The sequence below is a fragment of the Anser cygnoides genome, chromosome 31 (assembly GCF_040182565.1).
Source record: "Anser cygnoides isolate HZ-2024a breed goose chromosome 31, Taihu_goose_T2T_genome, whole genome shotgun sequence".
NCBI lineage: Eukaryota > Metazoa > Chordata > Aves > Anseriformes > Anatidae > Anser > Anser cygnoides.
This window is the reverse complement of record NC_089903.1, coordinates 1,009,463-1,037,252: the sequence shown is the minus strand read 5'-3', so window position 1 is coordinate 1,037,252 and position 27,790 is coordinate 1,009,463. Positions and strand designations below refer to the sequence as shown.

Genomic DNA, 27,790 nt, shown 5'->3' with positions numbered 1-27,790 from the left:
CTTTGGGTAGACCTGACCTCCCTTTGGGAGCCTTTACACAGCCCCACACGCAACGGGACTCTGCGCCTTCTCTCTCCTAACAACCCCGACCCTAACCCTAATTACGCCCCTAATGAAGCCTCCCAGCAGCAGCCTTTGGGTAGACCTGCTGTCCCTTTCTCCTCCCCCCCCGAACCACATCTCCCAGCACCCCCCGGCGGGCCGTTCCCTCCCAGCTCCCCCCGTTTCCACCCCGTTTCGTCGCCCTGACGCCATCTCCCCGCGCCATGAAGCCTCCCCCCCGGCCCCGCCTGGTCCCGGCCCGCTTCGCCGAGGCCCCGGCGGGGAGGCCCCGGGCCGCGGCCTGGTCGCTGCGGGAGAAGCGATCGCTGCTGGCGGCGCTGCGGGCCCAGGCCGCCCTCGGCCTCCCGGAGCTCCAGGCCCGGCCGCTGCGGGAGAGCCTCCCCCGGCGGAGCGAGGCCGAGGTGGGCCCGGGGGGGGGCTTAAAATCCCGGGGGGGGGGTCCTTAATATCCCGGGGGGGCTTAAAGTCCATGGGGGGGGCTTAAAGGCCCGGGGGGTCCTTAAAGGCCCGGGGGGGGGGGCTTAAAATCCATGGGGGGGGCCTTAATATCCCAGGGGTTCCTTAATATCCCGGGGGGGGGCTTAATGGCCCGGGGGTGTCCTTAATATCCCGGGGGGGGGGGGAAGGGGGCTTAATGCCCGGGGGGGGGTCCTTAATATGCTTGGGGGGGTCTCAGGGAGGGTCCTTAATGGCTTTGGGGGGGGGGGTCCTTAATATGCCCGGAGAGGGTCCTTAATTTATTGGGGGGGGGGGGGGTGTTGGGAGGGGTCCCGGGGAGGGTCCTTAATGGCTTGGGGGGGGGCCTTAGTAATCTGGGGGGGGGGGCTTGGGGAGGGGGGGGGGGAGTCCTGGAGAGGGTCCTTAATGGCTTGGGGGGGGGGGTCCCTTAATATGCCCGTGGGGGGGGGGGGGTGGTCCTTAATAACACGGGGGGGTCCTTGGGGGGGGGTTGGAAGGGGTCCTGGGTCCCCAATTCCTCGGGGAGGGGGCTTGGGGGGGGTCCCCGGGGGGGTCCTGGGTCCCTGCGTACCCCAAGGTACATGGGGGGGGCAATGGGGGGGGTACAATGGGATGGGGGGGGGTCTGGGGGTGCACCGGGGGGAAATGGGGGGGTACATGGGGATGGGGGGGTGAGGACCCCCCGCCCCAGGGGGGGGGGACACGATTTTTTGGGTGGGGGGGGGACACGGGGGGGTCATATTTGTGGGTTTTCGCCTCCCCCCCCCTCCAGGTGTGGCTGGAGCTGGCACAGATGCTGGCGGAGGGCGTGGAGGAGGCGGCGGCGGCATTTTCGCAGGTGGGGGGGGTAAAAAATGGGGGGGGGGTAAAAGTGGGGGGGGTGGGGGTAAATGGGGGGGTGGGGGTAGATTGGGGGAGGTCGGGGGTAAATTGGGGGGGTTCAGGGGTAAGTTGGGGGATTCAGGGGTAAATTGGGGGTTTCAAATTAGGGGGGTGAGGGTAAAATGGGGGGGTTAAATGGGGGCTGGGGGTAAATTGGGGGGGGGACCGGGGGTAAAATGGGGGGGTGGGGTAAAGTGGGGGGGTTGGGTGTAAAATGAGGGGGGGGGTTAAATGGGGGAGCCCAAATTGGGGGGGGTGGGACAAGGGGGGTGAGGGTAAAGTGGGGGGGGGGTTGGGGATAAAGTGGGGGGGGTAAAATGGGGGGCTGGGGGTAAAATGGGGGGTTGGGGGTAAAGGGGGAGTAAATTGGGGGGGTTGGGGGAAAATCTGGGGGGTTGGGGTTAAAGGGGGGTTAAAATGGGGGGGGCTGGGGTTAAAATGGGGGGGGCTGGGGGTAAATTGGGGGGGGGGGACCGGGGGTAAAATGGGGGGGTGGGGGTAAAGTGGGGGGGGTTAAATTGGGGGATAAAATGGGGTTAAAAGGGAGGGTCCTTAATGGCTTGGGGAGGGGGAGTCTTAGTAATCTGGGGGGGGGGGGGGCCTTAACATCGCCAGATGGTCTCCGAGGAAGGTAACTCCTCTGGGGTCTCCTTAAACAGGGGCTGAGCTGCTGGGGGCACGGCTGGATTTGGGGTCCCACAGGTGTGACTGTCTGGGAGACCCTCAGCCTCATTCCCCCTCCCCATAACAACCCAGTGGTGAAATTGGGTGCTGGGGATTTTTCGTTATCTCACTTTGTTGAGGTCCTGCCTCGTGTCAACACACTGGTGGTGAGTGGAAACCCCTTGAGACCCAACCCCTTCCCGGCCCTCTCCTTCCCACACCTGCTCCTCCTATTTTGGGTGTGGGTCAATGGTATTTTTGTAGGGTTTGCAGCTGGGGGCAGGTAGGGAGGTGGAGACCAAACGTGTTTTCCCAGTGGCTGCTGTGGAGGAGCATCAGCGACGGGTTTTACCCTTCACCCTTAGCCTTTTCAACCCCCCTTCCCCATTTCCTATTTTCATAAATTACCAAGTTGCAGCAAAAAAAAATAAAATTGCTTGAAAGCACATTAAGGACATTTCTGCCGGCATGGCAAAGCTGCCCAGGGTGTGGAAAGGGTTTTTGCAGTCTCCTTTCTTTCATCACTTCCCGCAGCGGGACGCAACCTTGTGCTGAATCCCAAGGAGATAAAATGAGTCCTAGCCCAGAGACATTTCTGCTTTACGAGGTCCCCTCTGTGCTTTATTGTATTCCTTGAAATGAAAGCCAGTTTCTTTTATTTGCGTGGAGTTAGTCCCTTCTGCCTCTGCTCCTTGCACCTCACCTCCGTCCCCCCTGCCTGTCTCCCTCTCTATCCCCCAGCCGCAGTCCCTGCCCCGACCCTCTGGGTGCTGCAGGGACAGAAGGAATATTTCTTTGGAGACGCTGTCACGCTGGTGTGCACCACTCCCCCCAGCATCACTGGGAAGCTGACGTACCAAATTTTTGGCGAGGCTGGCTGGGCAGTTTCAGGATTTAGCTCGACGAATAACTACACGTTTGAGTTCGTCCTCTCCCGAATGCAACACAGGGGGCCGCATTTCTGCAGCTATTCCCTCAAGCAAGGTCGGAAGCAGCTCATATCCCCAACCAGCGAAAAACTGGTGATCAAGATTGGAGGTGAGCTGTGTGATTTCTTTATCTTTCTCTCTGCTTTCTCCCTCCTCTCTGAGAACTATTCAGATGCCCAAACGTGGGTGTCAGCTATCGCCCCGCAATGTGACAACTCACCTGGAAATCAGGATTGGTGGGCTTTGTGGTTTAACCCAGCCCATCGCCAAAATCAGTAGGATTTCTGGGTGGAGGATTTATCTTTCTGGGACCAGCATGGTCTGGAAGGTGGCTGCCACTGGCGCTCTTCTCATGTCGTGGCAGGAAGCCTACAATCCCAAGCTTTGCTGCATGCAGTGGGAAGGCAAACAACTGGAGATCCGTTTGTGCTGTCCTTATTGCTACGTCTCCATTTATTCCTCCCCTTTTCTCAGACCACCTTCCCCAGCCCCTGCTGATGGTGGAGTCCCCGCTGGGAGAGGTGATGGCAGGAGATCTCCTGAGCATCATCTGTAAGGCCCCTGGAGACGCCACTGTACGGAGGTTTCACTTCTACAGGGATGGCCAAGAGGTCCTCCCTACGACAGAAGGCTCTGAGGACAATGCAGCAGATCACGGGGGCAATTTAAGGACTTCCATGGTCCTCCAGCTCCCACGTGCTGGTCCCCAACAGAGTGGAAACTTTACCTGCAAGTATGAGGAAAAAAAGCCTGAGAGGTGGATCCCGTCCTTCACAAGCCAAGCCGTGTCTATCAGTATAAATGCCCAAAAGAAAGGTGAGCTGGCCATCCATCCACCCACCTAACAATCTGTCAGTCCATCCACCACCAACCCATCCACCCATCCATCCATCCATCCACCCATCCATCCATCCATCCAGTAACCAGCCCATTAAACCATCCCTCTCTCCATCTGTCCATCCGTCTGTCCCTCCCTCTCTCCATTTTTTCCTGAAACGATTCCATTCCAGTCCCTGTACGTTCCTCTCCAAACTAGCTGATTTTTGCACCGGGCAGCTGCTCTATCTATCCGATCACCATCCTTCTGTCCATGACTCAGCCCACCCAGTCTTGCACCCACCTCTCCCTCCCTCTCAGCCCTTCCATCACCCCAACCACCCCAAACAAGTATCGAGCATCCCTCTGTCCACCTTTATGGCTCAGCAGCCTCTCCTTGGCCTCCCGAGCCATTGTTCCCAAATTTCTCAGTGCCTCCTGCAGAGCCAAGCAAGCGGGGAAAGTCTTTGGGTGTTCAGCACTCAGGACCTGAGCAGAATGCCTGGAGACGGAGGGGTGGGGAAAGGGAAAGAGAGATGGTGGCGGAACGATGCTCACAGCCTTCCCTCCGTCAGCACGCATGAACTGTGTCTACATCTCCTAACCTGTCCCACCCTCTTGCAGGGAAGAGCTGCTTCCTTCTTCTACGGCTCCTGGTTGTGGGCGGCTGCTTCCTCACCATCAACAGCCTCATCCTCCTCTTCTTCTGGGCCCGGGGGAGAACCAAAGGTACACCCTGAGCTGAGGGGGGAATCGCCCCACCTTTGGGCTCCCCACCGCCCACCTCGCTCCTTCCCGCAGACGCCTCGTTCCTGTCTGGAGCCAGCCCTGCCGGGATCTCCCAGCTGCACGCCAGATCCCCACACACCCTTCAGGAGGAGAATAAGTATGAGGAACACTAATGAGAGGAAGATGCTGTGGGCGATTCCACCCCCTAAAGACCGCTCCCTGCTGAAGACGCATCCCAAAAGACTGGTGTGCAGCCAAACAGGTGCTCACCTGTGGGAAAACAAAGCAAGAAACGGTTCCTGGGAGGATGAAAGAAGTAGAAAGGGGTCGTTTCACGTGGTAGAGGGGAGGGAGGAGACATGGACGTTGTCGGGAAGGGTGATTGTGAAAGAGAAAATGAAGAAAGACCAGAAGTAAAAATGGAAATTGTGAGGAAAAAGAAAGGAGTGAGAAAGGGTGAGAAATGAAATGGAGAGACAAACAGTGTGAGTGAAAAATGAAAGCATGGACAGAGGCTGAGACAGAGTGAGAGAGGGATGGGGAAGAAAAGGGATGCCAGGAGCATCGAGGAGGGCACGACGGTGGGAAGAGCAGGTTGGAGAGGTGAAGGAGAAGAAAAAAGGTGGAAGGAGAGCCCCCAAATCAGAACAAGCCCTTGTGCGGGTCATTAACTGGATGGCCACCGCTGTCACCTCGCCTGGTTGTCCCGGTGTGTTAGGGATGTTAGGGCATCCAGGGAGGGGTGGGAGAGCCGCTGCAGGTGGGGTGGGTGGCTGGGGGCTCTGGTGTTTGGGCTTTTGGAGGGGAATGTCCCATAGCCCATATACGTGGGAGCTGTGGGGCTGCAACAGGAGGATGCTGGAAATGCAGAGACTGGGAACGTGTGAAAATGTGGAGGTGGCATTTGAGCCCCTGGGGGTGGCGTACAGGGAACTGGGGGGATATTGGGGTGGGACGTTAAGGAGTGAGTGGTGGATATTTGGGGCATGTGCGGGGCTATGGGATATGGCATGCCACCAGCACTGGATATGAGGGGAATGCAGGGATGTGGGGAAGCTGCGTGATCAATACGGGAACCTGAGCTGATGGGGGCGCGCTGGGAAATCTGGCTATGGATGGCACTAAGGACAGGGGGCTTTGGGGATACGGCAGGCTGCTGGGGAGGGATATGGGGGCAGGAAGGAGATGGCGACCCTGCCGATGGGATACAGAGCGACTTTGGGGCAGTATGAGGCTGTGAGATATGAGGATAGCGGAACCGCTCTCTCCTGTCCTCCGCGGCCTTATCTCCACCTCGCAGCCTTCCTTCCCCTCCAGCCTCTTTCTGCCATGCCCTCAGCCCCCGGCAGCCAGCAGTGGATGAGAAAGAATCGATAGAGGGGAGGGAGCGTGCTGCCGGGCCATGAGGTCCCAACGCTGCTCCGTGACACCGGGAGGGCTGCGAGGTCACAATACCTCTCGGTGATGCAGTGCTGGGCCGTGACATCCCGACACCCCATTGTGACGCTGGGCCAGCCCACAGGCACTGCTCCGCACCGGTCCTGACAGCAGCAGTAGCTGCAGCTGCAGCGGCGGTGGTGGAAGCATGGTGCGAGTGTGGGGAGCCACGGCCCCTGCCTGCGTCCTCTTCCTCCTGCTGGTGGCCCTGTGTGCCCGGGGTGCCCAGGCTGCGCCATGGCGACCACCGGGAGCAGGTGGGTGGGCAGGGCCGGGGCCAACACCAAACCCTGGGCGGCATGGTGCTGCGCGGCACGCGTATGGATGGAGGGGACGGGGACGGGATGGCAGCAGGGCCGGGCGGGCACCGCGGGCAGGGGGCAGGCAGGAGGCAGAAGCCCCGCAGGGTGGCACGGTGGGGCCGTGGCTGCTGCGGGGTTGTTTCCTGCCGGGGGGGCCGGGAGCGGCGCTGGGGCCGAGAAGCCCGGGTCTGAGCCCCTGTGGGGCTGAGGCCGCTGGCCCCTCTTGGGAAATTTCCACCTGCATCTTTGTCCCGTGACATTGCCTCAGCCCCCTCAGTCACTGCAGGGTGCTGGGGAAGAGGGAGAGCACAGCATGCCATGGCAACGTCTCTCATCTCTGCTTGATTTTAGATGATGACGATGTTGGCTCTCGATATCCAGCTTCTCAGCTGGATCATGGTTTGGAGCCTCAGGAGGATCCCCGAGGTACGTTGCGAGTGTGCTTCCTTGAAGGAAGATGGCTAATGGGCTGTAATAGTTTATTCAGGGTCTTCCAAGCGCGTTTGTGCCGTGAGGGGGCTTGCACAAATGAGCCCTGAATATTTCTTCACTTGGAGAGATGCCACCCCTGCCCCTCTCCACAGAGAGGGAAGAACCCAGGCTTTTCTTCCTGTTTGGGCCATGTCATTACCTGAGCCCCAGCCAGTGCCTCCCGGTCACTGAGGAAGAGGCAGGCCCCAAGAGGCAATGGAAGCTCCCCTTACCTGTGTCTGATCCCACTTGTGCCCACAGGCAGTACTGGTCAAGTGCCTCCATGGAATCCTGCTCCTGAGCCTGCCAGTATGGGTCCCACAGGTGGTAAGTTGTCCGTGTTCATTTCCTTGCTGTTTGTTAAGGGTTTGTTGAGCTAGCTCAGCAAGGGTTCAGCTGCTCACTGGCCAGGGGGCTTCTCCATGACAAACATGGATGATCATTTTTCCCGGGGTCTGCACGCTCCCCCTGCAGTGGGGTCTTCCTTTGTGTCCAGCAGAGATCTTCCCGTAAGAAACACCTGAGGGGCCACATCTTTGGCGGCGTGGTCCCTGCGGGGTGTTGCGCACAGCCTGGAGAGAGGATTTGGGAAGAGGCCAAGAGGGAGCCTCCAGCTCAGCAGGCCCCTTTGCGGCTTTGGAAATCCTGGCTCGTGTCTGGGTCCCACATCCTTGCCTGAGCCCCCTCCAGTCGCTGCAGGTCACTAAGGAAGAGGTAGATCACACCATGCACGGGGAATGTTTCTCTTCTGTGCTTGATTGCAGCAGTTCTCGTAGGCTCTGGCTACTCGACACCTCAGCCTGATGTGGACCACGAGCCTCAGGTTAATCTGCCAGGTAAGTCAGCGGAAGGCAGGAGCATCTAGGTGCTGCAGAGCCAGCAGGCACCTTGCGCTTGAGTTGAGACCTGGGGTGGGCACGGGGAGGGCCCTTCTCCGGGCAGCTCCACGCACGCTTAGTTTGTACCAGCACGGTGCCACTGCAGGCACCCAGCAACTGTTTGCAAGATGCTCTGGAGTGGCAGGGAGAGACGAGTGCCGTGGAGCAGTCCCCTCTTTGAACCGCATTCTCTGTCACTCTGGTCAGAAGGAGTATGTTGGCGTAGTTCACAGGAGGGACTCCACTTGTGTTTACAGATGGGACCGAAGGCGAAGGTGATCCAGGCTCCCAGATGGGTTCCAGGACTGAAGCTCTGGGAGATGGCCTGGGTAAGTTGTGGCTTTTGACTTCCTTTGAGAGCTGCCAGCTCAAAGCCCAAACGTCAGCCAGGCATCTCTGCAGGTGGGAGGGTATAGACCGGCACGTGTGTGTGCCCTGTCAAGGCACGAGCCCTGGTATGCTCTCCTACTGAGCTATTGATGTAGATGGCGCTGGGACAGAAACTTCTCACGGGGCTTTGGTTGCAGAAGTGTCCCCAGGGAGGGCTTTGCCAGACCCTCGGCTGCTTCCTGCGCTGGAGCCCAGCTGGTATCCCAGGGGTGGGTAGTCATTTCACTGACTTCACAAACGAAGCCCTGCTTCTCCAAATTGCACTGGTGCCAAAGTTAACTTCCTACTTTTTGTTCAGGTCCTCTAAGAGCAAAGGACAATGCTGAAATAAGAAAATCTTCCCCAACATCCCCTGACATCATAGAGGATCTCATAAAGGAGTTAGACGAGGCAGCACGTGGTGGGTATATTTCACTCTGTCCGCCATAAGACTTGGGAAGCTGAGGTTCTAAATCCATGTGTGGACACACCGTAACCTGCACAGCAGGAAGGGATGGATCAGAGCGGAGACACTCAATTTCACACCTGGCAGGCACTGGTGAGCGCCAGAGAAGGCCGAGAGCCTCTGCTGCCGCTTGTGGGTCACGCCGTGTCCCAGGGGCAGCTGCTAGCCCAGCACTACCATAAGTGGTCCGAGCTGTTCCGTGCAAACATTGGTATCCAGCCAGCAGCAAAGGGCTTCTGCTGAACTTGTGTTCAGCTCCTGCACAGCGCTGCTTGCAGCTGGGCGAGTTCAAGGCAGGAGGCACAGCCCAAGCAGTCCTTGCTGTCTCATTTGCCGGGAGACACATGTCACTGCAGGGGAAAAGCACCCTTGGCGCTTACCTCAGTTTCAGCTGATTTAGCTGTCCAATTCTAGTTGGGTTTCAAATGACTTGGCTGTGCTTCTCCTCTTGTTTGGGGACTGTGGGCTCTTCCCTGATGCCCACGACTGTGCCCACAACATGGTTCAAGAGCTTGCGGCTCAGCCTGATGTGTGTGACTCTTGCCCTTCCCATGGGATGGAGTCAGCATGATGGGATGGACATGCTTCTCAGAAGGGCTGTTCCTGCCTCTGAACTGGATGCAGCTTTTTTCTGTCCTCTTTGAAGGCACGAATTGAGCAACATCTTGCAGTGTGCCAAAAATGCACTATGTGCGATGTGAACAAGAAGATCTCCTGCAATCTCCTGGTCTCGCAGCAGGCCAGATTTTGCTGTCTGTGCTGGTAGACTGCCAGGAGTCGAACACTTAGATTTTTCTTTGTGAATGACATGTTGTTTGGAGTAGTGAGTACCTCCCCCAGAAGCCCAGGCCGTAGCTTCTAAACTTTAGGGATGTCTTTTGAGAAGCACTACCTTTCAAAGATACCGTCCTCGAAAGGAGGAGCGGTTCCTTAGGGTCACACTGTCCGCTTTCTTTCTAAAGGGCTGGTTAGAGAGACTGTGCCGAAGAAGGTGCTTTGGCGAGGAAGCGGTCGCACGCTGCCGCTCCCTGGCAAAAGAACAGAGCCAGTGAAGTCAACTGCCCCACCAGGTAAAGGCTGTTTCTTGGTCATCCGCTGTCACCAACCAGAACCAGCATGCGTGTGCAGGTTCTTGCCCTGGTACCCGCTCTTGCAGCTCATGTCAGCAGCCAAACCCAAGAGTGTCAGTAGGCAGCAAGTGTTGCAGAGGAAGGCAGGAGTGGCTCCCTGAGGATGGCTGTCTTCCCCGGGCTGTGACAGCATGTGAGAGCAGTGCAGCGGAGAGACGCTCACAAAGCTCTGTGGCTGTGGCTAGAGAGGGGTCACCTCCCAGCGCACCCAGTTCCCAGGGATTTTGGAACCTTGCTCTTGGGGGAACGAGGCCATGAGAAGCCCATTGAGCAGACGATGGGAAACGGGACCCCTCCTGTGAGCTGAGGCCCAGAGTGATGCCCTGACCCAGTGCAAACAGGGCACTGCCATAGAGCTACTGATGTAGGTGTCGATGTGACAGAAACTTCTCACGGGGCTTTGGTTGCAGAAGTGTCCCCAGGGAGGGCTTTGCCAGATCCTCGGCTGCTTCCTGCGCTGGAGCCCAGCTGGTATCCCAGGGGTGGGAAGTCATTTCACTGACTTCACAAACGAAGCCCTGCTTCTCCAAATTGCACTGGTGCCAAAGTTAACTTCCTACTTTCTGTTCAGGTCCTCTAAGAGCAAAGGATAAAGCTGAAAGAGTAAAACCTTCCCTGAGGTCCTCTCACATCACAGGGAAAATCAGAAAGTACTTCGAGAAGGCAGCACCTGGTGGGTATATTTCACTCTGTCCGCCATAAGACTTGGGAAGCTGAGGTTCTAAATCCATGTGTGGACACACCGTAACCTGCACAGCAGGAAGGGATGGATCAGAGCGGAGACACTCAATTTCACACCTAGCAGGCACTGGTGAGCGCCAGAGAAGGCCGAGAGCCTCTGCTGCCGCTTGTGGGTCACGCCGTGTCCCAGGGGCAGCTGCTAGCCCAGCACTACCATAAGTGGTCCGAGCTGTTCCGTGCAAACATTGGTATCCAGCCAGCAGCATGGTGTGTGCTTGCAGCTGTGCCCAGAATATGGTTCAAGGAGGAGCAGTTCCTTGTAGTCACACTGTCCTGCTTTCTTTCTAAAGAGCTGGTTAGAGAGACTGTGCCGAAGGAGGTGCTTTGGCGAGGAAGCGGTCGCAAGCTGCCACTCCCTGGCAAAAGAACAGAGCCAGTGAAGTCAACTGCCCCACCAGGTAAAGGCTGTTTCTTGGTCATCCGCTGTCACCAACCAGAACCAGCATGCGTGTGCAGGTTCTTGCCCTGGTACCCGCTCTTGCAGCTCATGTCAGCAGCCAAACCCAAGAGTGTCAGTAGGCAGCAAGTGTTGCAGAGGAAGGCAGGAGTGGCTCCCTGAGGGTGGCTGTCTTCCCCGGGCTGTGACAGCATGTGAGAGCAGTGCAGCGGAGAGACGCTCACAAAGCTCTGTGGCTGTGGTTAGAGAGGGGTCACCTCCCAGCGCACCCAGTTCCCAGGGATTTTGGAACCTTGCTCTTGGGGGAACGAGGCCGTCAGAAGCCCATTGAGCAGACGATGGGAAACGGGACCCCTCCTGTGAGCTGAGGCCCAGAGTGATGCCCTGACCCAGTGCAAACAGGGCACTGCCATAGAGCTACTGATGTAGGTGTCGATGTGACAGAAACTTCTCACGGGGCTTTGGTTGCAGAAGTGTCCCCAGGGAGGGCTTTGCCAGACCCTCGGCTGCTTCCTGCGCTGGAGCCCAGCTGGTATCCCAGCAGTGGGTAGCCATTTCACTGACTTCACAAACTAAGCCCTGCTTCTCCAAATTGCACTGGTGCCAAAGTTAACTTCCTACTTTCTCTTCAGGTCCTCTAAGAGCAAAAGATAAAGCTGAAAGAGTAAAACCTTCCCTGAGGTCCTCTCACATCACAGGGAAAATCAGAAAGTACTTCGAGAAGGCAGCACCTGGTGGGTATATTTCACTCTGTCCGCCATAAGACTTGGGAAGCTGAGGTTCTAAATCCATGTGTGGACACACTGTAACCTGCACAGCAGGAAGGGATGGATCAGAGCGGAGACACTCAATTTCACACCTGGCAGGCACTGGTGAGCGCCAGAGAAGGCCGAGAGCCTCTGCTGCCGCTTGTGGGTCACGCCGTGTCCCAGGGGCAGCTGCTAGCCCAGCACTACCATAAGTGGTCCGAGCTGTTCCGTGCAAACATTGGTATCCAGCCAGCAGCAACTGGTGTGTGCTTGCAGCTGTGCCCAGAATATGGTTCAAGGAGGAGCAGTTCCTTGTAGTCACACTGTCCTGCTTTCTTTCTAAAGAGCTGGTTAGAGAGACTGTGCCGAAGGAGGTGCTTTGGCGAGGAAGCGGTCGCAAGCTGCCACTCCCTGGCAAAATTACAGGGGCAACACAGGCAACTGCCCCACCAGGTAAAGGCTGTTTCTTGGTCATCCGCTGTCACCAACCAGAACCAGCATGCGTGTGCAGGTTCTTGCCCTGGTACCCGCTCTTGCAGCTCATGTCAGCAGCCAAACCCAAGAGTGTCAGTAGGCAGCAAGTGTTGCAGAGGAAGGCAGGAGTGGCTCCCTGAGGATGGCTGTCTTCCCCGGGCTGTGACAGCATGTGAGAGCAGTGCAGCGGAGAGACGCTCACAAAGCTCTGTGGCTGTGGCTAGAGAGGGGTCACCTCCCAGCGCACCCAGTTCCCAGGGATTTTGGAACCTTGCTCTTGGGGGAACGAAGCCGTCAGAAGCCCACTGAGCAGACGATGGGAAACGGGACCCCTCCTGTGAGCTGAGGCCCAGAGTGATGCCCTGACCCAGTGCAGATGGGGCACTGCCTCACTGGCACTCCTGGGCTCCCGAATTTTGTTCAGTTTTGTCCCTAAGGCTCCGAGTGTGCCTCGAGCAGCGAAGGTGGGCAAGCGCCTAAGACCTTTTAGAACTCCAAAGAGCTGGGGGAGCAAACCTGAGACACTGGGCCCTCAGCATTATGGCAGGGGAAACAAAGGATGGAGGGAAAACAAAGCTGAGAGGCAAAAGGGAGGCTCCAGAGTGCCTTGAGTTGCAGTGCCTTTGGCAGATTCCCCAGCTTCTGCTGAACCTCAGGAAGCATTGCGGCCTGAGGATTTTCACTTGCTCAAAGATGCTAACCAAATGAAACAGAACACTTCCTGGCAATGTCAGACCTCCGGTGAGATTACCAGTAGTGCGCAGGACACAGCAATGTCCACAATTGTTCTTGCAGGCGTGGATGGGGAGAACAATGCAAACACTGCGAAGCGCCAATATTTCCTAAGTTCCTGCATAGCAGGCACTGTGGCATTCTCGGCTCCCCTCCTGTTTTTGATAGTTGTGTGCTGCGTGCGTGCTTATCCGGCGTTGGAGGCAGAAAAATCAGTGAGTTGTTGTTCCCCCGCTCCCTCTCCTCCTCTCCCCCTCCCAAATTCGTTACCGTATCTTTGTCAACATTATTATGTGGCTGCTGCCAGCCAGGAAGCAGTTGTCGTTAGCGTATTGTGAAGTGAGCAGTTAGTTTTTGACCAGACTCTTCTGAAATTTCTGCTGTCCAGTGCTTTAGGTGGCCTCTAATTCCTGGGCATTCTGTTCTGGAGCCCATTTTTCTGTTGCTGGTCTTAGCGAAGCTTGGCCCTTCCGCAGCAAGAGCAGAGCCAGGGACAGCCGTAGGCAAAGCGAGGTCAGGAAGAGAAATGCAGGAGCTGAGAGAGGGTGCCATCGGAGAGAGAAGCGCAGCAGTGCCAGTTCCCCCCCAGCACAAGGCACCCTGTTCTGGGATGCCCTGAATTGCAGGTGTCCGCCTCAGCCAAGGTGTGCCAGCTACTGGGAGCATGGGGATGAGCCCTGCCAGCTGCGGGCATTGCCTTGGAGAGGGGCAGTCGGTGTGTCACAGCCGCACCTGAGCGCTGCCAGCGTGCGTGTCCTCAGCACACACAGAGCTTGTGTGTTTAATTACACATCCCAAAGAGCGGATGGGCAGCACCTCCCCGAACAGGGAGCCGAGGCCGTCACCTTGTTGGGACAGGGCCAGGGCCGGGCAGGGAGCTGAGTACTGGTCCTTGCAAGGCGCTCTGAAAAAGGGCAGCCGGTGGCTGTTGGGACCCGGTCGTGCTGAGCCCGGCTGTGGACCCCTGTCTCTGCGGGGGCCAGGTCTTCTTGCTGGGACAGCACGTGCAGAGCAGGCAGGTCAGGATGGCTGGCGAGGCGCTGGGGAGGAGACAAGCTGGGGCAGGATGTGGAGGGGAGCAGAGTCCCAGCCGAGGGCACAGGGCACCCTGTTTTCTGCACAGAGCACTGTGTGCCCACAGCTCACGCACAGCCGGGTGCCTGCACCCTGCTGCCTCGCACCCGCCTGGCACCGCAGCCGCAGCACGGCCTCAGCAAGTTCCTGTCTCCGCAGGCGCCTCGCCGCAGCCCAGGCAGCCCAGACTGACACCCGCAGCCGCTCCGTGAGCCCCTACAGGCAGCCTGACCACCGTGGTACGCCTGAGAGCCAGGCCCGATGCCAGCAGCCACCATCAGTGCCTGGAAGAGCGGCCCGCCTGCCACCATCCCAGCCTCCACGGCCCCCAAGCCCGGCAGCGGATCAGTGGAAGGTGCACGACCGGCCCAGTACCCACCAGTCCTCGTGGGCACAGACGCCGCCCCCACGGCCCCCCCCAACCTCCTCCAAGGGCTGGGGCAGGCCCCCCCGGGGTGCAGCCTTGGCCACACTTTCAATAAACATTGAATAATACAGCACAGCAGTCCGGGTCTTATGTACAGCAACAGCCAGGAACCCACAGCAGGACTTTGTGACTGATCGACAAGTAAGCCTGAGGGTCCTCGGTGCTGGGGGTCAGCCAGACTGTGCCCACCATGCAGGGAACGCAGGGGAAGGGAGCTGGGGAGCAGCACAGCAGGAGCAGACAGAAGGGCTGTGAGCGCGGCAGCGACCCTGCACAGCGCTCACCCGAGAACCCCCTGCTCAAACTGGCAGTGCCGCAGCCACACACAAGCGCGGGCCCTTCCTGATCCTGGGCCGAGGCCAGGCTCCCCACAGCCAGCCCTCCTCAGGTCCTGACCCTGCACGGATGGCCGATTTTGGCCAGGGCGCCCCATGCCAACGCTCCCACGGCTCAGCTCTCCTCAAGGGGTACAAGAAAAAAATCCCAGCTCATTGCCCAAGTCTCCCTTGTGCTGGGCCCCACAGCTGGATGCTCTGCTCTGGGGAGGGGGGTTTCACGAGGGCACAGCACACGGGGAGAACGGCTTTTCACTGGTGACGATAGCAAGATTGAGTGGCTGAGCAATTACAAAGACAGCTCTTCCTTTCCGTAGCATATTCTCCCCTTTTTAAAGGACAGGCTCAGCTCAGTTTTTACCAGATTGTGGTGTTTTTTATTTATTTCTTTACATCATGCAAACAGTGTGTAATATACTTCTTTTTGCTGCACTACCATCCTGAGTGGAACAACAGCTATTAAGACTAGAGGTAGAAAGAGGCGACTGAGGGGAGGCCTCACGGCGGCCCTCAGCTTCCTGAGGAGGGGAGTGGAGGGGCAGGCGCTGATCTCTTCTCTCTGGGGGCCCGAGGGAACAGCACGGAGCTTCATTGCCTCAGCCCCCTCCAGTCGCTGCAGGTCACTAAGGAAGAGGTAGATCGCAGCATGCTCCACACACGCTTACTTTTGTACCAGCACGGTGCCACTGCAGGTGCCCAGCAGCCGTCTGCAAGGCGCTCTTGAGTGGAAGGGAGAGACGAGTGCCGTGGAGCAGTCCCCCGATTCTCCCATCAAAAAGTGCCCCCATTCCGAAGCCTTTGGGTACACCTGAACTCCCCTGGGGAGCCTTTATGCAACCCCACACAACAGGACTCTGCGCCTTCTCTCTCTCCAGACCCTAACCCTAATTAAGGCCCCCCCCATAGCCACTAAGACCCCCCCCCCCAAGCCATTAAGGATCCTCCCTGGGACCCCCCCAACCCCCCCCCCAGGATATTAACGCTAACCCTAATTACACCCCTAATTAAGCCTCCCAACCCAAGCCTTTGGGTAGACCTGACCTCCCTTTGGGAGCCTTTACACAGCCCCACACACAACAGGACTCTGCGCCTTCTCTCTCCTAACAACCCCGACCCTAACCCTAATTACGCCCCTAATGAAGCCTCCCAGCAGCAGCCTTTGGGTAGACCTGCTGTCCCTTTCTCCTCCCCCCCCGAACCACATCTCCCAGCACCCCCCGGCGGGCCGTTCCCTCCCAGCTCCCCCCGTTTCCACCCCGTTTCGTCGCCCTGACGCCATCTCCCCGCGCCATGAAGCCTCCCCCCCGGCCCCGCCTGGTCCCGGCCCGCTTCGCCGAGGCCCCGGCGGGGAGGCCCCGGGCCGCGGCCTGGTCGCTGCGGGAGAAGCGATCGCTGCTGGCGGCGCTGCGGGCCCAGGCCGCCCTCGGCCTCCCGGAGCTCCAGGCCCGGCCGCTGCGGGAGAGCCTCCCCCGGCGGAGCGAGGCCGAGGTGGGCCCGGGGGGGGGCTTAATGGCCCGGGGGGGGGGGTCCTTAATATCCCGGGGGGGCTTAAAGTCCATGGGGGGGGCTTAAAGGCCCGGGGGGTCCTTAAAGGCCCGGGGGGGGGGGCTTAAAATCCATGGGGGGGGCCTTAATATCCCAGGGGTTCCTTACTATCCCGGGGGGGGGGAAGGGGGCTTAATGCCCGGGGGGGGGTCCTTAATATGCTTGGGGGGGTCTCAGGGAGGGTCCTTAATGGCTTGGGGGGGGGGAGTCTTAGTAATCTGGGGGGGGGGGGGGGGGGCCTTAACATCGCCAGATGGTCTCCGAGGAAGGTAACTCCTCTGGGGTCTCCTTAAACAGGGGCTGAGCTGCTGGGGGCACGGCTGGATTTGGGGTCCCACAGGTGTGACTGTCTGGGAGACCCTCAGCCTCATTCCCCCTCCCCATAACAACCCAGTGGTGAAATTGGGTGCTGGGGATTTTTCGTTATCTCACTTTGTTGAGGTCCTGCCTCGTGTCAACACACTGGTGGTGAGTGGAAACCCCTTGAGACCCAACCCCTTCCCGGCCCTCTCCTTCCCACACCTGCTCCTCCTATTTTGGGTGTGGGTCAATGGTATTTTTGTAGGGTTTGCAGCTGGGGGCAGGTAGGGAGGTGGAGACCAAACGTGTTTTCCCAGTGGCTGCTGTGGAGGAGCATCAGCGACGGGTTTTACCCTTCACCCTTAGCCTTTTCAACCCCCCTTCCCCATTTCCTATTTTCATAAATTACCAAGTTGCAGCAAAAAAAAATAAAAGTGCTTGAAAGCACATTAAGGACATTTCTGCCGGCATGGCAAAGCTGCCCAGGGTGTGGAAAGGGTTTTTGCAGTCTCCTTTCTTTCATCACTTCCCGCAGCGGGACGCAACCTTGTGCTGAATCCCAAGGAGATAAAATGAGTCCTAGCCCAGAGACATTTCTGCTTTACGAGGTCCCCTCTGTGCTTTATTGTATTCCTTGAAATGAAAGCCAGTTTCTTTTATTTGCGTGGAGTTAGTCCCTTCTGCCTCTGCTCCTTGCACCTCACCTCCGTCCCCCCTGCCTGTCTCCCTCTCTATCCCCCAGCCGCAGTCCCTGCCCCGACCCTCTGGGTGCTGCAGGGACAGAAGGAATATTTCTTTGGAGACGCTGTCACGCTGGTGTGCACCACTCCCCCCAGCATCACTGGGAAGCTGACGTACCAAATTTTTGGCGAGGCTGGCTGGGCAGTTTCAGGATTTAGCTCGACGAATAACTACACGTTTGAGTTCGTCCTCTCCCGAATGCAACACAGGGGGCCGCATTTCTGCAGCTATTCCCTCAAGCAAGGTCGGAAGCAGCTCATATCCCCAACCAGCGAAAAACTGGTGATCAAGATTGGAGGTGAGCTGTGTGATTTCTTTATCTTTCTCTCTGCTTTCTCCCTCCTCTCTGAGAACTATTCAGATGCCCAAACGTGGGTGTCAGCTATCGCCCCGCAATGTGACAACTCACCTGGAAATCAGGATTGGTGGGCTTTGTGGTTTAACCCAGCCCATCGCCAAAATCAGTAGGATTTCTGGGTGGAGGATTTATCTTTCTGGGACCAGCATGGTCTGGAAGGTGGCTGCCACTGGCGCTCTTCTCATGTCGTGGCAGGAAGCCTACAATCCCAAGCTTTGCTGCATGCAGTGGGAAGGCAAACAACTGGAGATCCGTTTGTGCTGTCCTTATTGCTACGTCTCCATTTATTCCTCCCCTTTTCTCAGACCACCTTCCCCAGCCCCTGCTGATGGTGGAGTCCCCGCTGGGAGAGGTGATGGCAGGAGATCTCCTGAGCATCATCTGTAAGGCCCCTGGAGACGCCACTGTACGGAGGTTTCACTTCTACAGGGATGGCCAAGAGGTCCTCCCTACGACAGAAGGCTCTGAGGACAATGCAGCAGATCACGGGGGCAATTTAAGGACTTCCATGGTCCTCCAGCTGCCACGTGCTGGTCCCCAACAGAGTGGAAACTTTACCTGCAAGTATGAGGAAAAAAAGCCTGAGAGGTGGATCCCGTCCTTCACAAGCCAAGCCGTGTCTATCAGTATAAATGCCCAAAAGAAAGGTGAGCTGGCCATCCATCCACCCACCTAACAATCTGTCAGTCCATCCACCACCAACCCACCCACCCATCCATCCATCCATCCAGTAACCAGCCCATTAAACCATCCCTCTCTCCATCTGTCCATCCGTCTGTCCCTCCCTCTCTCCATTTTTTCCTGAAACGATTCCATTCCAGTCCCTGTACGTTCCTCTCCAAACTAGCTGATTTTTGCACCGGGCAGCTGCTCTATCTATCCGATCACCATCCTTCTGTCCATGACTCAGCCCACCCAGTCTTGCACCCACCTCTCCCTCCCTCTCAGCCCTTCCATCACCCCAACCACCCCAAACAAGTATCGAGCATCCCTCTGTCCACCTTTATGGCTCAGCAGCCTCTCCTTGGCCTCCCGAGCCATTGTTCCCAAATTTCTCAGTGCCTCCTGCAGAGCCAAGCAAGCGGGGAAAGTCTTTGGGTGTTCAGCACTCAGGACCTGAGCAGAATGCCTGGAGACGGAGGGGTGGGGAAAGGGAAAGAGAGATGGTGGCGGAACGATGCTCACAGCCTTCCCTCCGTCAGCACGCATGAACTGTGTCTACATCTCCTAACCTGTCCCACCCTCTTGCAGGGAAGAGCTGCTTCCTTCTTCTACGGCTCCTGGTTGTGGGCGGCTGCTTCCTCACCATCAACAGCCTCATCCTCCTCTTCTTCTGGGCCCGGGGGAGAACCAAAGGTACACCCTGAGCTGAGGGGGGAATCGCCCCACCTTTGGGCTCCCCACCACCCACCTCGCTCCTTCCCGCAGACGCCTCGTTCCTGTCTGGAGCCAGCCCTGCCGGGATCTCCCAGCTGCACGCCAGATCCCCACACACCCTTCAGGAGGAGAATAAGTATGAGGAACACTAATGAGAGGAAGATGCTGTGGGCGATTCCACCCCCTAAAGACCGCTCCCTGCTGAAGACGCATCCCAAAAGACTGGTGTGCAGCCAAACAGGTGCTCACCTGTGGGAAAACAAAGCAAGAAACGGTTCCTGGGAGGATGAAAGAAGTAGAAAGGGGTCGTTTCACGTGGTAGAGGGGAGGGAGGAGACATGGACGTTGTCGGGAAGGGTGATTGTGAAAGAGAAAATGAAGAAAGACCAGAAATAAAAATGGAAATTGTGAGGAAAAAGAAAGGAGTGAGAAAGGGTGAGAAATGAAATGGAGAGACAAACAGTGTGAGTGAAAAATGAAAGCATGGACAGAGGCTGAGACAGAGTGAGAGAGGGATGGGGAAGAAAAGGGATGCCAGGAGCATCGAGGAGGGCACGACGGTGGGAAGAGCAGGTTGGAGAGGTGAAGGAGAAGAAAAAAGGTGGAAGGAGAGCCCCCAAATCAGAACAAGCCCTTGTGCGGGTCATTAACTGGATGGCCACCGCTGTCACCTCGCCTGGTTGTCCCGGTGTGTTAGGGATGTTAGGGCATCCAGGGAGGGGTGGGAGAGCCGCTGCAGGTGGGGTGGGTGGCTGGGGGCTCTGGTGTTTGGGCTTTTGGAGGGGAATGTCCCATAGCCCATATACGTGGGAGCTGTGGGGCTGCAACAGGAGGATGCTGGAAATGCAGAGACTGGGAACGTGTGAAAATGTGGAGGTGGCATTTGAGCCCCTGGGGGTGGCGTACAGGGAACTGGGGGGATATTGGGGTGGGACGTTAAGGAGTGAGTGGTGGATATTTGGGGCATGTGCGGGGCTATGGGATATGGCATGCCACCAGCACTGGATATGAGGGGAATGCAGGGATGTGGGGAAGCTGCGTGATCAATACGGGAACCTGAGCTGATGGGGGCGCGCTGGGAAATCTGGCTATGGATGGCACTAAGGACAGGGGGCTTTGGGGATACGGCAGGCTGCTGGGGAGGGATATGGGGGCAGGAAGGAGATGGCGACCCTGCCGATGGGATACAGAGCGACTTTGGGGCAGTATGAGGCTGTGAGATATGAGGATAGCGGAACCGCTCTCTCCTGTCCTCCGCGGCCTTATCTCCACCTCGCAGCCTTCCTTCCCCTCCAGCCTCTTTCTGCCATGCCCTCAGCCCCCGGCAGCCAGCAGTGGATGAGAAAGAATCGATAGAGGGGAGGGAGCGTGCTGCCGGGCCATGAGGTCCCAACGCTGCTCCGTGACACCGGGAGGGCTGCGAGGTCACAATACCTCTCGGTGATGCAGTGCTGGGCCGTGACATCCCGACACCCCATTGTGACGCTGGGCCAGCCCACAGGCACTGCTCCGCACCGGTCCTGACAGCAGCAGTAGCTGCAGCTGCAGCGGCGGTGGTGGAAGCATGGTGCGAGTGTGGGGAGCCACGGCCCCTGCCTGCGTCCTCTTCCTCCTGCTGGTGGCCCTGTGTGCCCGGGGTGCCCAGGCTGCGCCATGGCGACCACCGGGAGCAGGTGGGTGGGCAGGGCCGGGGCCAACACCAAACCCTGGGCGGCATGGTGCTGCGCGGCACGCGTATGGATGGAGGGGACGGGGACGGGATGGCAGCAGGGCCGGGCGGGCACCGCGGGCAGGGGGCAGGCAGGAGGCAGAAGCCCCGCAGGGTGGCACGGTGGGGCCGTGGCTGCTGCGGGGTTGTTTCCTGCCGGGGGGGCCGGGAGCGGCGCTGGGGCCGAGAAGCCCGGGTCTGAGCCCCTGTGGGGCTGAGGCCGCTGGCCCCTCTTGGGAAATTTCCACCTGCATCTTTGTCCCGTGACATTGCCTCAGCCCCCTCAGTCACTGCAGGGTGCTGGGGAAGAGGGAGAGCACAGCATGCCATGGCAACGTCTCTCATCTCTGCTTGATTTTAGATGATGACGATGTTGGCTCTCGATATCCAGCTTCTCAGCTGGATCATGGTTTGGAGCCTCAGGAGGATCCCCGAGGTACGTTGCGAGTGTGCTTCCTTGAAGGAAGATGGCTAATGGGCTGTAATAGTTTATTCAGGGTCTTCCAAGCGCGTTTGTGCCGTGAGGGGGCTTGCACAAATGAGCCCTGAATATTTCTTCACTTGGAGAGATGCCACCCCTGCCCCTCTCCACAGAGAGGGAAGAACCCAGGCTTTTCTTCCTGTTTGGGCCATGTCATTACCTGAGCCCCAGCCAGTGCCTCCCGGTCACTGAGGAAGAGGCAGGCCCCAAGAGGCAATGGAAGCTCCCCTTACCTGTGTCTGATCCCACTTGTGCCCACAGGCAGTACTGGTCAAGTGCCTCCATGGAATCCTGCTCCTGAGCCTGCCAGTATGGGTCCCACAGGTGGTAAGTTGTCCGTGTTCATTTCCTTGCTGTTTGTTAACGGTTTGTTGAGCTAGCTCAGCAAGGGTTCAGCTGCTCACTGGCCAGGGGGCTTCTCCATGACAAACATGGATGATCATTTTTCCCGGGGTCTGCACGCTCCCCCTGCAGTGGGGTCTTCCTTTGTGTCCAGCAGAGATCTTCCCGGAAGAAACACCTGAGGGGCCACATCTTTGGCGGCGTGGTCCCTGCGGGGTGTTGCGCACAGCCTGGAGAGAGGATTTGGGAAGAGGCCAAGAGGGAGCCTCCAGCTCAGCAGGCCCCTTTGCGGCTTTGGAAATCCTGGCTCGTGTCTGGGTCCCACATCCTTGCCTGAGCCCCCTCCAGTCGCTGCAGGTCACTAAGGAAGAGGTAGATCACACCATGCACGGGGAATGTTTCTCTTCTGTGCTTGATTGCAGCAGTTCTCGTAGGCTCTGGCTACTCGACACCTCAGCCTGATGTGGACCACGAGCCTCAGGTTAATCTGCCAGGTAAGTCAGCGGAAGGCAGGAGCATCTAGGTGCTGCAGAGCCAGCAGGCACCTTGCGCTTGAGTTGAGACCTGGGGTGGGCACGGGGAGGGCCCTTCTCCGGGCAGCTCCACGCACGCTTAGTTTGTACCAGCACGGTGCCACTGCAGGCACCCAGCAACTGTTTGCAAGATGCTCTGGAGTGGCAGGGAGAGACGAGTGCCGTGGAGCAGTCCCCTCTTTGAACCGCATTCTCTGTCACTCTGGTCAGAAGGAGTATGTTGGCGTAGTTCACAGGAGGGACTCCACTTGTGTTTACAGATGGGACCGAAGGCGAAGGTGATGCAGGCTCCCAGATGGGTTCCAGGACTGAAGCTCTGGGAGATGGCCTGGGTAAGTTGTGGCTTTTGACTTCCTTTGAGAGCTGCCAGCTCAAAGCCCAAACGTCAGCCAGGCATCTCTGCAGGTGGGAAGGTATAGACCGGCACGTGTGTGTGCCCTGTCAAGGCACGAGCCCTGGTATGCTCTCCTACTGAGCTATTGATGTAGATGGCGCTGGGACAGAAACTTCTCACGGGGCTTTGGTTGCAGAAGTGTCCCCAGGGAGGGCTTTGCCAGACCCTCGGCTGCTTCCTGCGCTGGAGCCCAGCTGGTATCCCAGGGGTGGGAAGTCATTTCACTGACTTCACAAACGAAGCCCTGGTCCTCCAAATTGCACTGGTGCCAAAGTTAACTTCCTACTTTCTGTTCAGGTCCTCTAACAGCGAAGGACAATGCTGAAATAAGAAAATCTTCCCCAACATCCCCTGACATCATAGAGGACATCATAAAGGAGTTAGAGGAGGCAGCACCTGGTGGGTATATTTCACTCTGTCCGCCATAAGACTTGGGAAGGTGAGGTTCTAAATCCATGTGTGGACACACCGTAACCTGCACAGCAGGAAGGGATGGATCAGAGCGGAGACACTCAATTTCACACCTGGCAGGCACTGGTGAGCGCCAGAGAAGGCCGAGAGCCTCTGCTGCCGCTTGTGGGTCACGCCGTGTCCCAGGGGCAGCTGCTAGCCCAGCACTACCATAAGTGGTCCGAGCTGTTCCGTGCAAACATTGGGATCCAGCCAGCAGCAACTGGTGTGTGCTTGCAGCTGTGCCCAGAATATGGTTCAAGGAGGAGCAGTTCCTTGTAGTCACACTGTCCTGCTTTCTTTCTAAAGAGCTGGTTAGAGAGACTGTGCCGAAGGAGGTGCTTTGGCGAGGAAGCGGTCGCAAGCTGCCACTCCCTGGCAAAATTACAGGGGCAACACAGGCAACTGCCCCACCAGGTAAAGGCTGTTTCTTGGTCATCCGCTGTCACCAACCAGAACCAGCATGCGTGTGCAGGTTCTTGCCCTGGTACCCGCTCTTGCAGCTCATGTCAGCAGCCAAACCCAAGAGTGTCAGTAGGCAGCAAGTGTTGCAGAGGAAGGCAGGAGTGGCTCCCTGAGGATGGCTGTCTTCCCCGGGCTGTGACAGCATGTGAGAGCAGTGCAGCGGAGAGACGCTCACAAAGCTCTGTGGCTGTGGTTAGAGAGGGGTCACCTCCCAGCGCACCCAGTTCCCAGGGATTTTGGAACCTTGCTCTTGGGGGAACGAGGCCGTCAGAAGCCCACTGAGCAGACGATGGGAAACGGGACCCCTCCTGTGAGCTGAGGCCCAGAGTGATGCCCTGACCCAGTGCAAACAGGGCACTGCCATAGAGCTACTGATGTAGGTGTCGATGTGACAGAAACTTCTCACGGGGCTTTGGTTGCAGAAGTGTCCCCAGGGAGGGCTTTGCCAGACCCTCGGCTGCTTCCTGCGCTGGAGCCCAGCTGGTATCCCAGGGGTGGGAAGTCATTTCACTGACTTCACAAACGAAGCCCTGGTCCTCCAAATTGCACTGGTGCCAAAGTTAACTTCCTACTTTCTCTTCAGGTCCTCTAAGAGCAAAGGATAAAGCTGAAAGAGTAAAACCTTCCCTGAGGTCCTCTCACATCACAGGGAAAATCAGAAAGTACTTCGAGAAGGCAGCACCTGGTGGGTATATTTCACTCTGTCCGCCATAAGACTTGGGAAGCTGAGGTTCTAAATCCATGTGTGGACACACCGTAACCTGCACAGCAGGAAGGGATGGATCAGAGCGGAGACACTCAATTTCACACCTGGCAGGCACTGGTGAGCCTCAGAGAAGGCCGAGAGCCTCTGCTGCCGCTTGTGGGTCACGCCGTGTCCCAGGGGCAGCTGCTAGCCCAGCACTACCATAAGTGGTCCGAGCTGTTCCGTGCAAACATTGGTATCCAGCCAGCAGCAAAGGGCTTCTGCTGAACTTGTGTTCAGCTCCTGCACAGCGCTGCTTGCAGCTGGGCGAGTTCAAGGCAGGAGGCACAGCCCAAGCAGTCCTTGCTGTCTCATTTGCCGGGAGACACATGTCACTGCAGGGGAAAAGCACCCTTGGCGCTTACCTCAGTTTCAGCTGATTTAGCTGTCCAATTCTAGTTGGGTTTCAAATGACTTGGCTGTGCTTCTCCTCTTGTTTGGGGACTGTGGGCTCTTCCCTGATGCCCACAACTGTGCCCACAACATGGTTCAAGAGCTTGCGGCTCAGCCTGATGTGTGTGACTCTTGCCCTTCCCATGGGATGGAGTCAGCATGATGGGATGGACATGCTTCTCAGAAGGGCTGTTCCTGCCTCTGAACTGGATGCAGCTTTTTTCTGTCCTCTTTGAAGGCACGAATTGAGCAACATCTTGCAGTGTGCCAAAAATGCACTATGTGCGATGTGAACAAGAAGATCTCCTGCAATCTCCTGGTCTCGCAGCAGGCCAGATTTTGCTGTCTGTGCTGGTAGACTGCCAGGAGTCGAACACTTAGATTTTTCTTTGTGAATGACATGTTGTTTGGAGTAGTGAGTACCTCCCCCAGAAGCCCAGGCCGTAGCTTCTAAACTTTAGGGATGTCTTTTGAGAAGCACTACCTTTCAAAGATACCGTCCTCGAAAGGAGGAGCGGTTCCTTAGGGTCACACTGTCCTGCTTTCTTTCTAAAGGGCTGGTTAGAGAGACTGTGCCGAAGAAGGTGCTTTGGCGAGGAAGCGGTCGCACGCTGCCGCTCCCTGGCAAAAGAACAGAGCCAGTGAAGTCAACTGCCCCACCAGGTAAAGGCTGTTTCTTGGTCATCCGCTGTCACCAACCAGAACCAGCATGCGTGTGCAGGTTCTTGCCCTGGTACCCGCTCTTGCAGCTCATGTCAGCAGCCAAACCCAAGAGTGTCAGTAGGCAGCAAGTGTTGCAGAGGAAGGCAGGAGTGGCTCCCTGAGGATGGCTGTCTTCCCCGGGCTGTGACAGCATGTGAGAGCAGTGCAGCGGAGAGACGCTCACAAAGCTCTGTGGCTGTGGCTAGAGAGGGGTCACCTCCCAGCGCACCCAGTTCCCAGGGATTTTGGAACCTTGCTCTTGGGGGAACGAGGCCGTCAGAAGCCCATTGAGCAGACGATGGGAAACGGGACCCCTCCTGTGAGCTGAGGCCCAGAGTGATGCCCTGACCCAGTGCAGATGGGGCACTGCCTCACTGGCACTCCTGGGCTCCCGAATTTTGTTCAGTTTTGTCCCTAAGGCTCCGAGTGTGCCTCGAGCAGCGAAGGTGGGCAAGCGCCTAAGACCTTTTAGAACTCCAAAGAGCTGGGGGAGCAAACCTGAGACACTGGGCCCTCAGCATTATGGCAGGGAAAACAAAGGATGGAGGGAAAACAAAGCTGAGAGGCAAAAGGGAGGCTCCAGAGTGCCTTGAGTTGCAGTGCCTTTGGCAGATTCCCCAGCTTCTGCTGAACCTCAGGAAGCATTGCGGCCTGAGGATTTTCACTTGCTCAAAGATGCTAACCAAATGAAACAGAACACTTCCTGGCAATGTCAGACCTCCGGTGAGATTACCAGTAGTGCGCAGGACACAGCAATGTCCACAATTGTTCTTGCAGGCGTGGATGGGGAGAACAATGCAAACACTGCGAAGCCCCAAGATTTCCTAAGTTTCTGCGTAGTAGTCAGTGCAGTAGTCGTGACTCCCCTCCTGCTTGTGATAGTTGCGTGCTGGGTGCGTGAGTATTCGGCGTTGGAGGCAGAAAAACCAGTGAGTTGTTGTTCCCCCGCTCCCTCTCCTCCTCTCCCCCTCCCAAATTCGTTACCGTATCTTTGTCAACGTTATTATGTGGCTGCTGCCAGCCAGGAAGCAGTTGTCGTTAGCGTATTGTGAAGTGAGCAGTTAGTTTTTGACCAGACTCTTCTGAAATTTCTGCTGTCCAGTGCTTTAGGTGGCCTCTAATTCCTGGGCATTCTGTTCTGGAGCCCATTTTTCTGTTGCTGGTCTTAGCGAAGCTTGGCCCTTCCGCAGCAAGAGCAGAGCCAGGGACAGCCGTAGGCAAAGCGAGGTCAGGAAGAGAAATGCAGGAGCTGAGAGAGGGTGCCATCGGAGAGAGAAGCGCAGCAGTGCCAGTTCCCCCCCAGCACAAGGCACCCTGTTCTGGGATGCCCTGAATTGCAGGTGTCCGCCTCAGCCAAGGTGTGCCAGCTACTGGGAGCATGGGGATGAGCCCTGCCAGCTGCGGGCATTGCCTTGGAGAGGGGCAGTCGGTGTGTCACAGCCGCACCTGAGCGCTGCCAGCGTGCGTGTCCTCAGCACACACAGAGCTTGTGTGTTTAATTACACATCCCAAAGAGCGGATGGGCAGCACCTCCCCGAACAGGGAGCCGAGGCCGTCACCTTGTTGGGCCAGGGCCAGGGCCGGGCAGGGAGCTGAGTACTGGTCCTTGCAAGGCGCTCTGGGGAAGGGCAGCCGGTGGCTGTTGGGACCCGGTCATGCTGAGCCCGGCTGTGGACCCCTGTCTCTGCGGGGGCCAGGTCTTCTTGCTGGGACAGCACGTGCAGAGCAGGCAGGTCAGGATGGCTGGCGAGGCGCTGGGGAGGAGACAAGCTGGGGCAGGATGTGGAGGGGAGCAGAGTCCCAGCCGAGGGCACAGGGCACCCTGTTTTCTGCACAGAGCACTGTGTGCCCACAGCTCACGCACAGCCGGGTGCCTGCACCCTGCTGCCTCGCACCCGCCTGGCACTGCAGCCGCAGCACGGCCTCAGCAAGTTCCTGTCTCCGCAGGCGCCTCGACGCAGCCCAGGCAGCCCAGACATTGACACCCGCAGCCGCTCCGTGAGCCCCTACAGGCAGCCTGACCACCGTGGTACGCCTGAGAGCCAGGCCCGATGCCAGCAGCCACCATCAGTGCCTGGAAGAGCGGCCCGCCTGCCACCAGCCCGGCCTCCACGGCCCCCACGCCCGGCAGCGGATCAGTGGAAGGTGCACGACCGGCCCAGCAGCCCCCAGTCCTCGTGGACACAGACATCACCTCCACGGCCCCCTCCACCCTCTTCCAAGGGCTGGGGCAGCCCCCCCCGGGATGCAGCCTTGGCCACACTTCCAATAAATATTGAATAATACAGCACAGCAGTCCGGGTCTTATGTACAGCGACACCCAGGAACCCACAGCAGGACTTTGTGACTGATCGAGAAGTAACCCTGAGGGTCCTCGGTGCTGGGGGTCAGCCAGACTGTGCCCACCATGCAGGGAACGCAGGGGAAGGGAGCTGGGGAGCAGCACAGCAGGAGCAGACAGAAGGGCTGTGAGCGCGGCAGCGACCCTGCACAGCGCTCACCCGAGAACCCCCTGCTCAAACTGGCAGTGCCGCAGCCACACACAAGCGCGGGCCCTTCCTGATCCTGGGCCGAGGACAGGCTCCCCACAGCCAGCCCTCCTCAGGTCCTGACCCTGCACGGATGGCCGATTTTGGCCAGGGCGCCCCATGCCAACGCTCCCACGGCTCAGCTCTCCTCAAGGGGTACAAGAGAAAAATCCCAGCTCATTGCCCAAGTCTCCCTTGTGCTGGG

General features: G+C 57.9%; 4 protein-coding genes and 1 long non-coding RNA gene across 8 annotated transcripts in view; 4 read left to right on the top strand and 1 right to left on the bottom strand.

Annotated features, from left to right (window-relative positions):
- LOC136787783 (bromodomain-containing protein DDB_G0280777-like) overlaps positions 1-14,258 on the top strand; it is a 32,781-nt gene extending 18,523 nt beyond the window's left edge. Inside the window, exons 5-8 of the mRNA XM_066985106.1 lie at positions 9,427-9,534; positions 10,166-10,733; positions 11,365-11,466; positions 13,921-14,258. The gene's annotated coding sequence lies outside the window, so the exon portion shown is untranslated. The remainder of the gene's footprint in view (positions 1-9,426; positions 9,535-10,165; positions 10,734-11,364; positions 11,467-13,920) is intronic.
- LOC136787935 (uncharacterized) lies at positions 98-9,163 on the top strand. Of its 3 annotated transcripts, XR_010826982.1 has the most exons (8): positions 98-464; positions 2,809-3,105; positions 3,471-3,812; positions 4,437-4,541; positions 4,614-4,803; positions 6,632-6,706; positions 7,013-7,958; positions 8,318-9,163. XR_010826982.1 is itself a non-coding variant. In XM_066985360.1 (5 exons), exons 1-5 carry the CDS (start codon positions 113-115, stop codon positions 4,712-4,714), a joined length of 1,197 nt encoding a protein of 398 aa, XP_066841461.1. In that variant the 5' UTR covers positions 98-112; the 3' UTR covers positions 4,715-5,082. The 3 variants fall into 3 exon arrangements, 1 of the variants encoding a protein (XP_066841461.1); XR_010826983.1 differs by lacking the exons at positions 6,632-6,706; positions 7,013-7,958; positions 8,318-9,163 and adding an exon at positions 5,859-5,877; XM_066985360.1 differs by lacking the exons at positions 6,632-6,706; positions 7,013-7,958; positions 8,318-9,163 and having other exon boundaries at positions 4,614-5,082.
- Positions 4,901-27,344, top strand: LOC136787782 (uncharacterized). Its single transcript, XM_066985105.1, has 9 exons — positions 4,901-4,997; positions 6,632-6,706; positions 7,013-7,078; positions 7,516-7,587; positions 11,135-11,275; positions 23,801-23,902; positions 24,911-25,018; positions 25,835-25,986; positions 27,005-27,344. Exons 1-9 carry the CDS (start codon positions 4,901-4,903, stop codon positions 27,338-27,340), a joined length of 1,149 nt encoding a protein of 382 aa, XP_066841206.1. The 3' UTR covers positions 27,341-27,344.
- Positions 15,638-19,266, top strand: LOC136787937 (uncharacterized). The gene is made up of 5 exons (XM_066985363.1): positions 15,638-16,011; positions 17,111-17,407; positions 17,773-18,114; positions 18,719-18,823; positions 18,896-19,266. Exons 1-5 carry the CDS (start codon positions 15,660-15,662, stop codon positions 18,994-18,996), a joined length of 1,197 nt encoding a protein of 398 aa, XP_066841464.1. The 5' UTR covers positions 15,638-15,659; the 3' UTR covers positions 18,997-19,266.
- Positions 16,962-18,903, bottom strand: LOC136787945 (uncharacterized). 2 transcript variants are annotated; one of them, XR_010827010.1, is made up of 3 exons: positions 18,700-18,903; positions 18,469-18,596; positions 16,962-17,916 (listed from the first exon to the last, which is right to left on the bottom strand). It is a non-coding gene; the product is annotated as an uncharacterized lncRNA (long non-coding RNA). The 2 variants fall into 2 exon arrangements; XR_010827009.1 differs by having other exon boundaries at positions 18,469-18,719.
- Positions 27,345-27,790: the final 446 nt, after the last annotated feature.

Excerpts from the sequence above, each read along its gene's own strand:
- LOC136787937 (XM_066985363.1), top strand. The coding sequence starts at position 15,660 with ATGAAGCCTCCCAGCAGCAGCCTTTGGGTAGACCTGCTGTCCCTTTCT. Across the intron at positions 17,408-17,772 it reads ACTGGTGATCAAGATTGGAG|ACCACCTTCCCCAGCCCCTG; the intron begins GTGAGCTGTGTG and ends CCCTTTTCTCAG. Across the intron at positions 18,115-18,718 it reads TATAAATGCCCAAAAGAAAG|GGAAGAGCTGCTTCCTTCTT; the intron begins GTGAGCTGGCCA and ends ACCCTCTTGCAG.
- LOC136787782 (XM_066985105.1), top strand. The coding sequence starts at position 4,901 with ATGGACGTTGTCGGGAAGGGTGATTGTGAAAGAGAAAATGAAGAAAGA. Across the intron at positions 4,998-6,631 it reads AAAGAAAGGAGTGAGAAAGG|ATGATGACGATGTTGGCTCT; the intron begins GTGAGAAATGAA and ends GCTTGATTTTAG. Across the intron at positions 23,903-24,910 it reads CTTCGAGAAGGCAGCACCTG|GGCTGGTTAGAGAGACTGTG; the intron begins GTGGGTATATTT and ends TTCTTTCTAAAG.
- LOC136787935 (XM_066985360.1), top strand. The coding sequence starts at position 113 with ATGAAGCCTCCCAGCAGCAGCCTTTGGGTAGACCTGCTGTCCCTTTCT. Across the intron at positions 465-2,808 it reads CCCGGCGGAGCGAGGCCGAG|CCGCAGTCCCTGCCCCGACC; the intron begins GTGGGCCCGGGG and ends TCTATCCCCCAG. Across the intron at positions 3,813-4,436 it reads TATAAATGCCCAAAAGAAAG|GGAAGAGCTGCTTCCTTCTT; the intron begins GTGAGCTGGCCA and ends ACCCTCTTGCAG.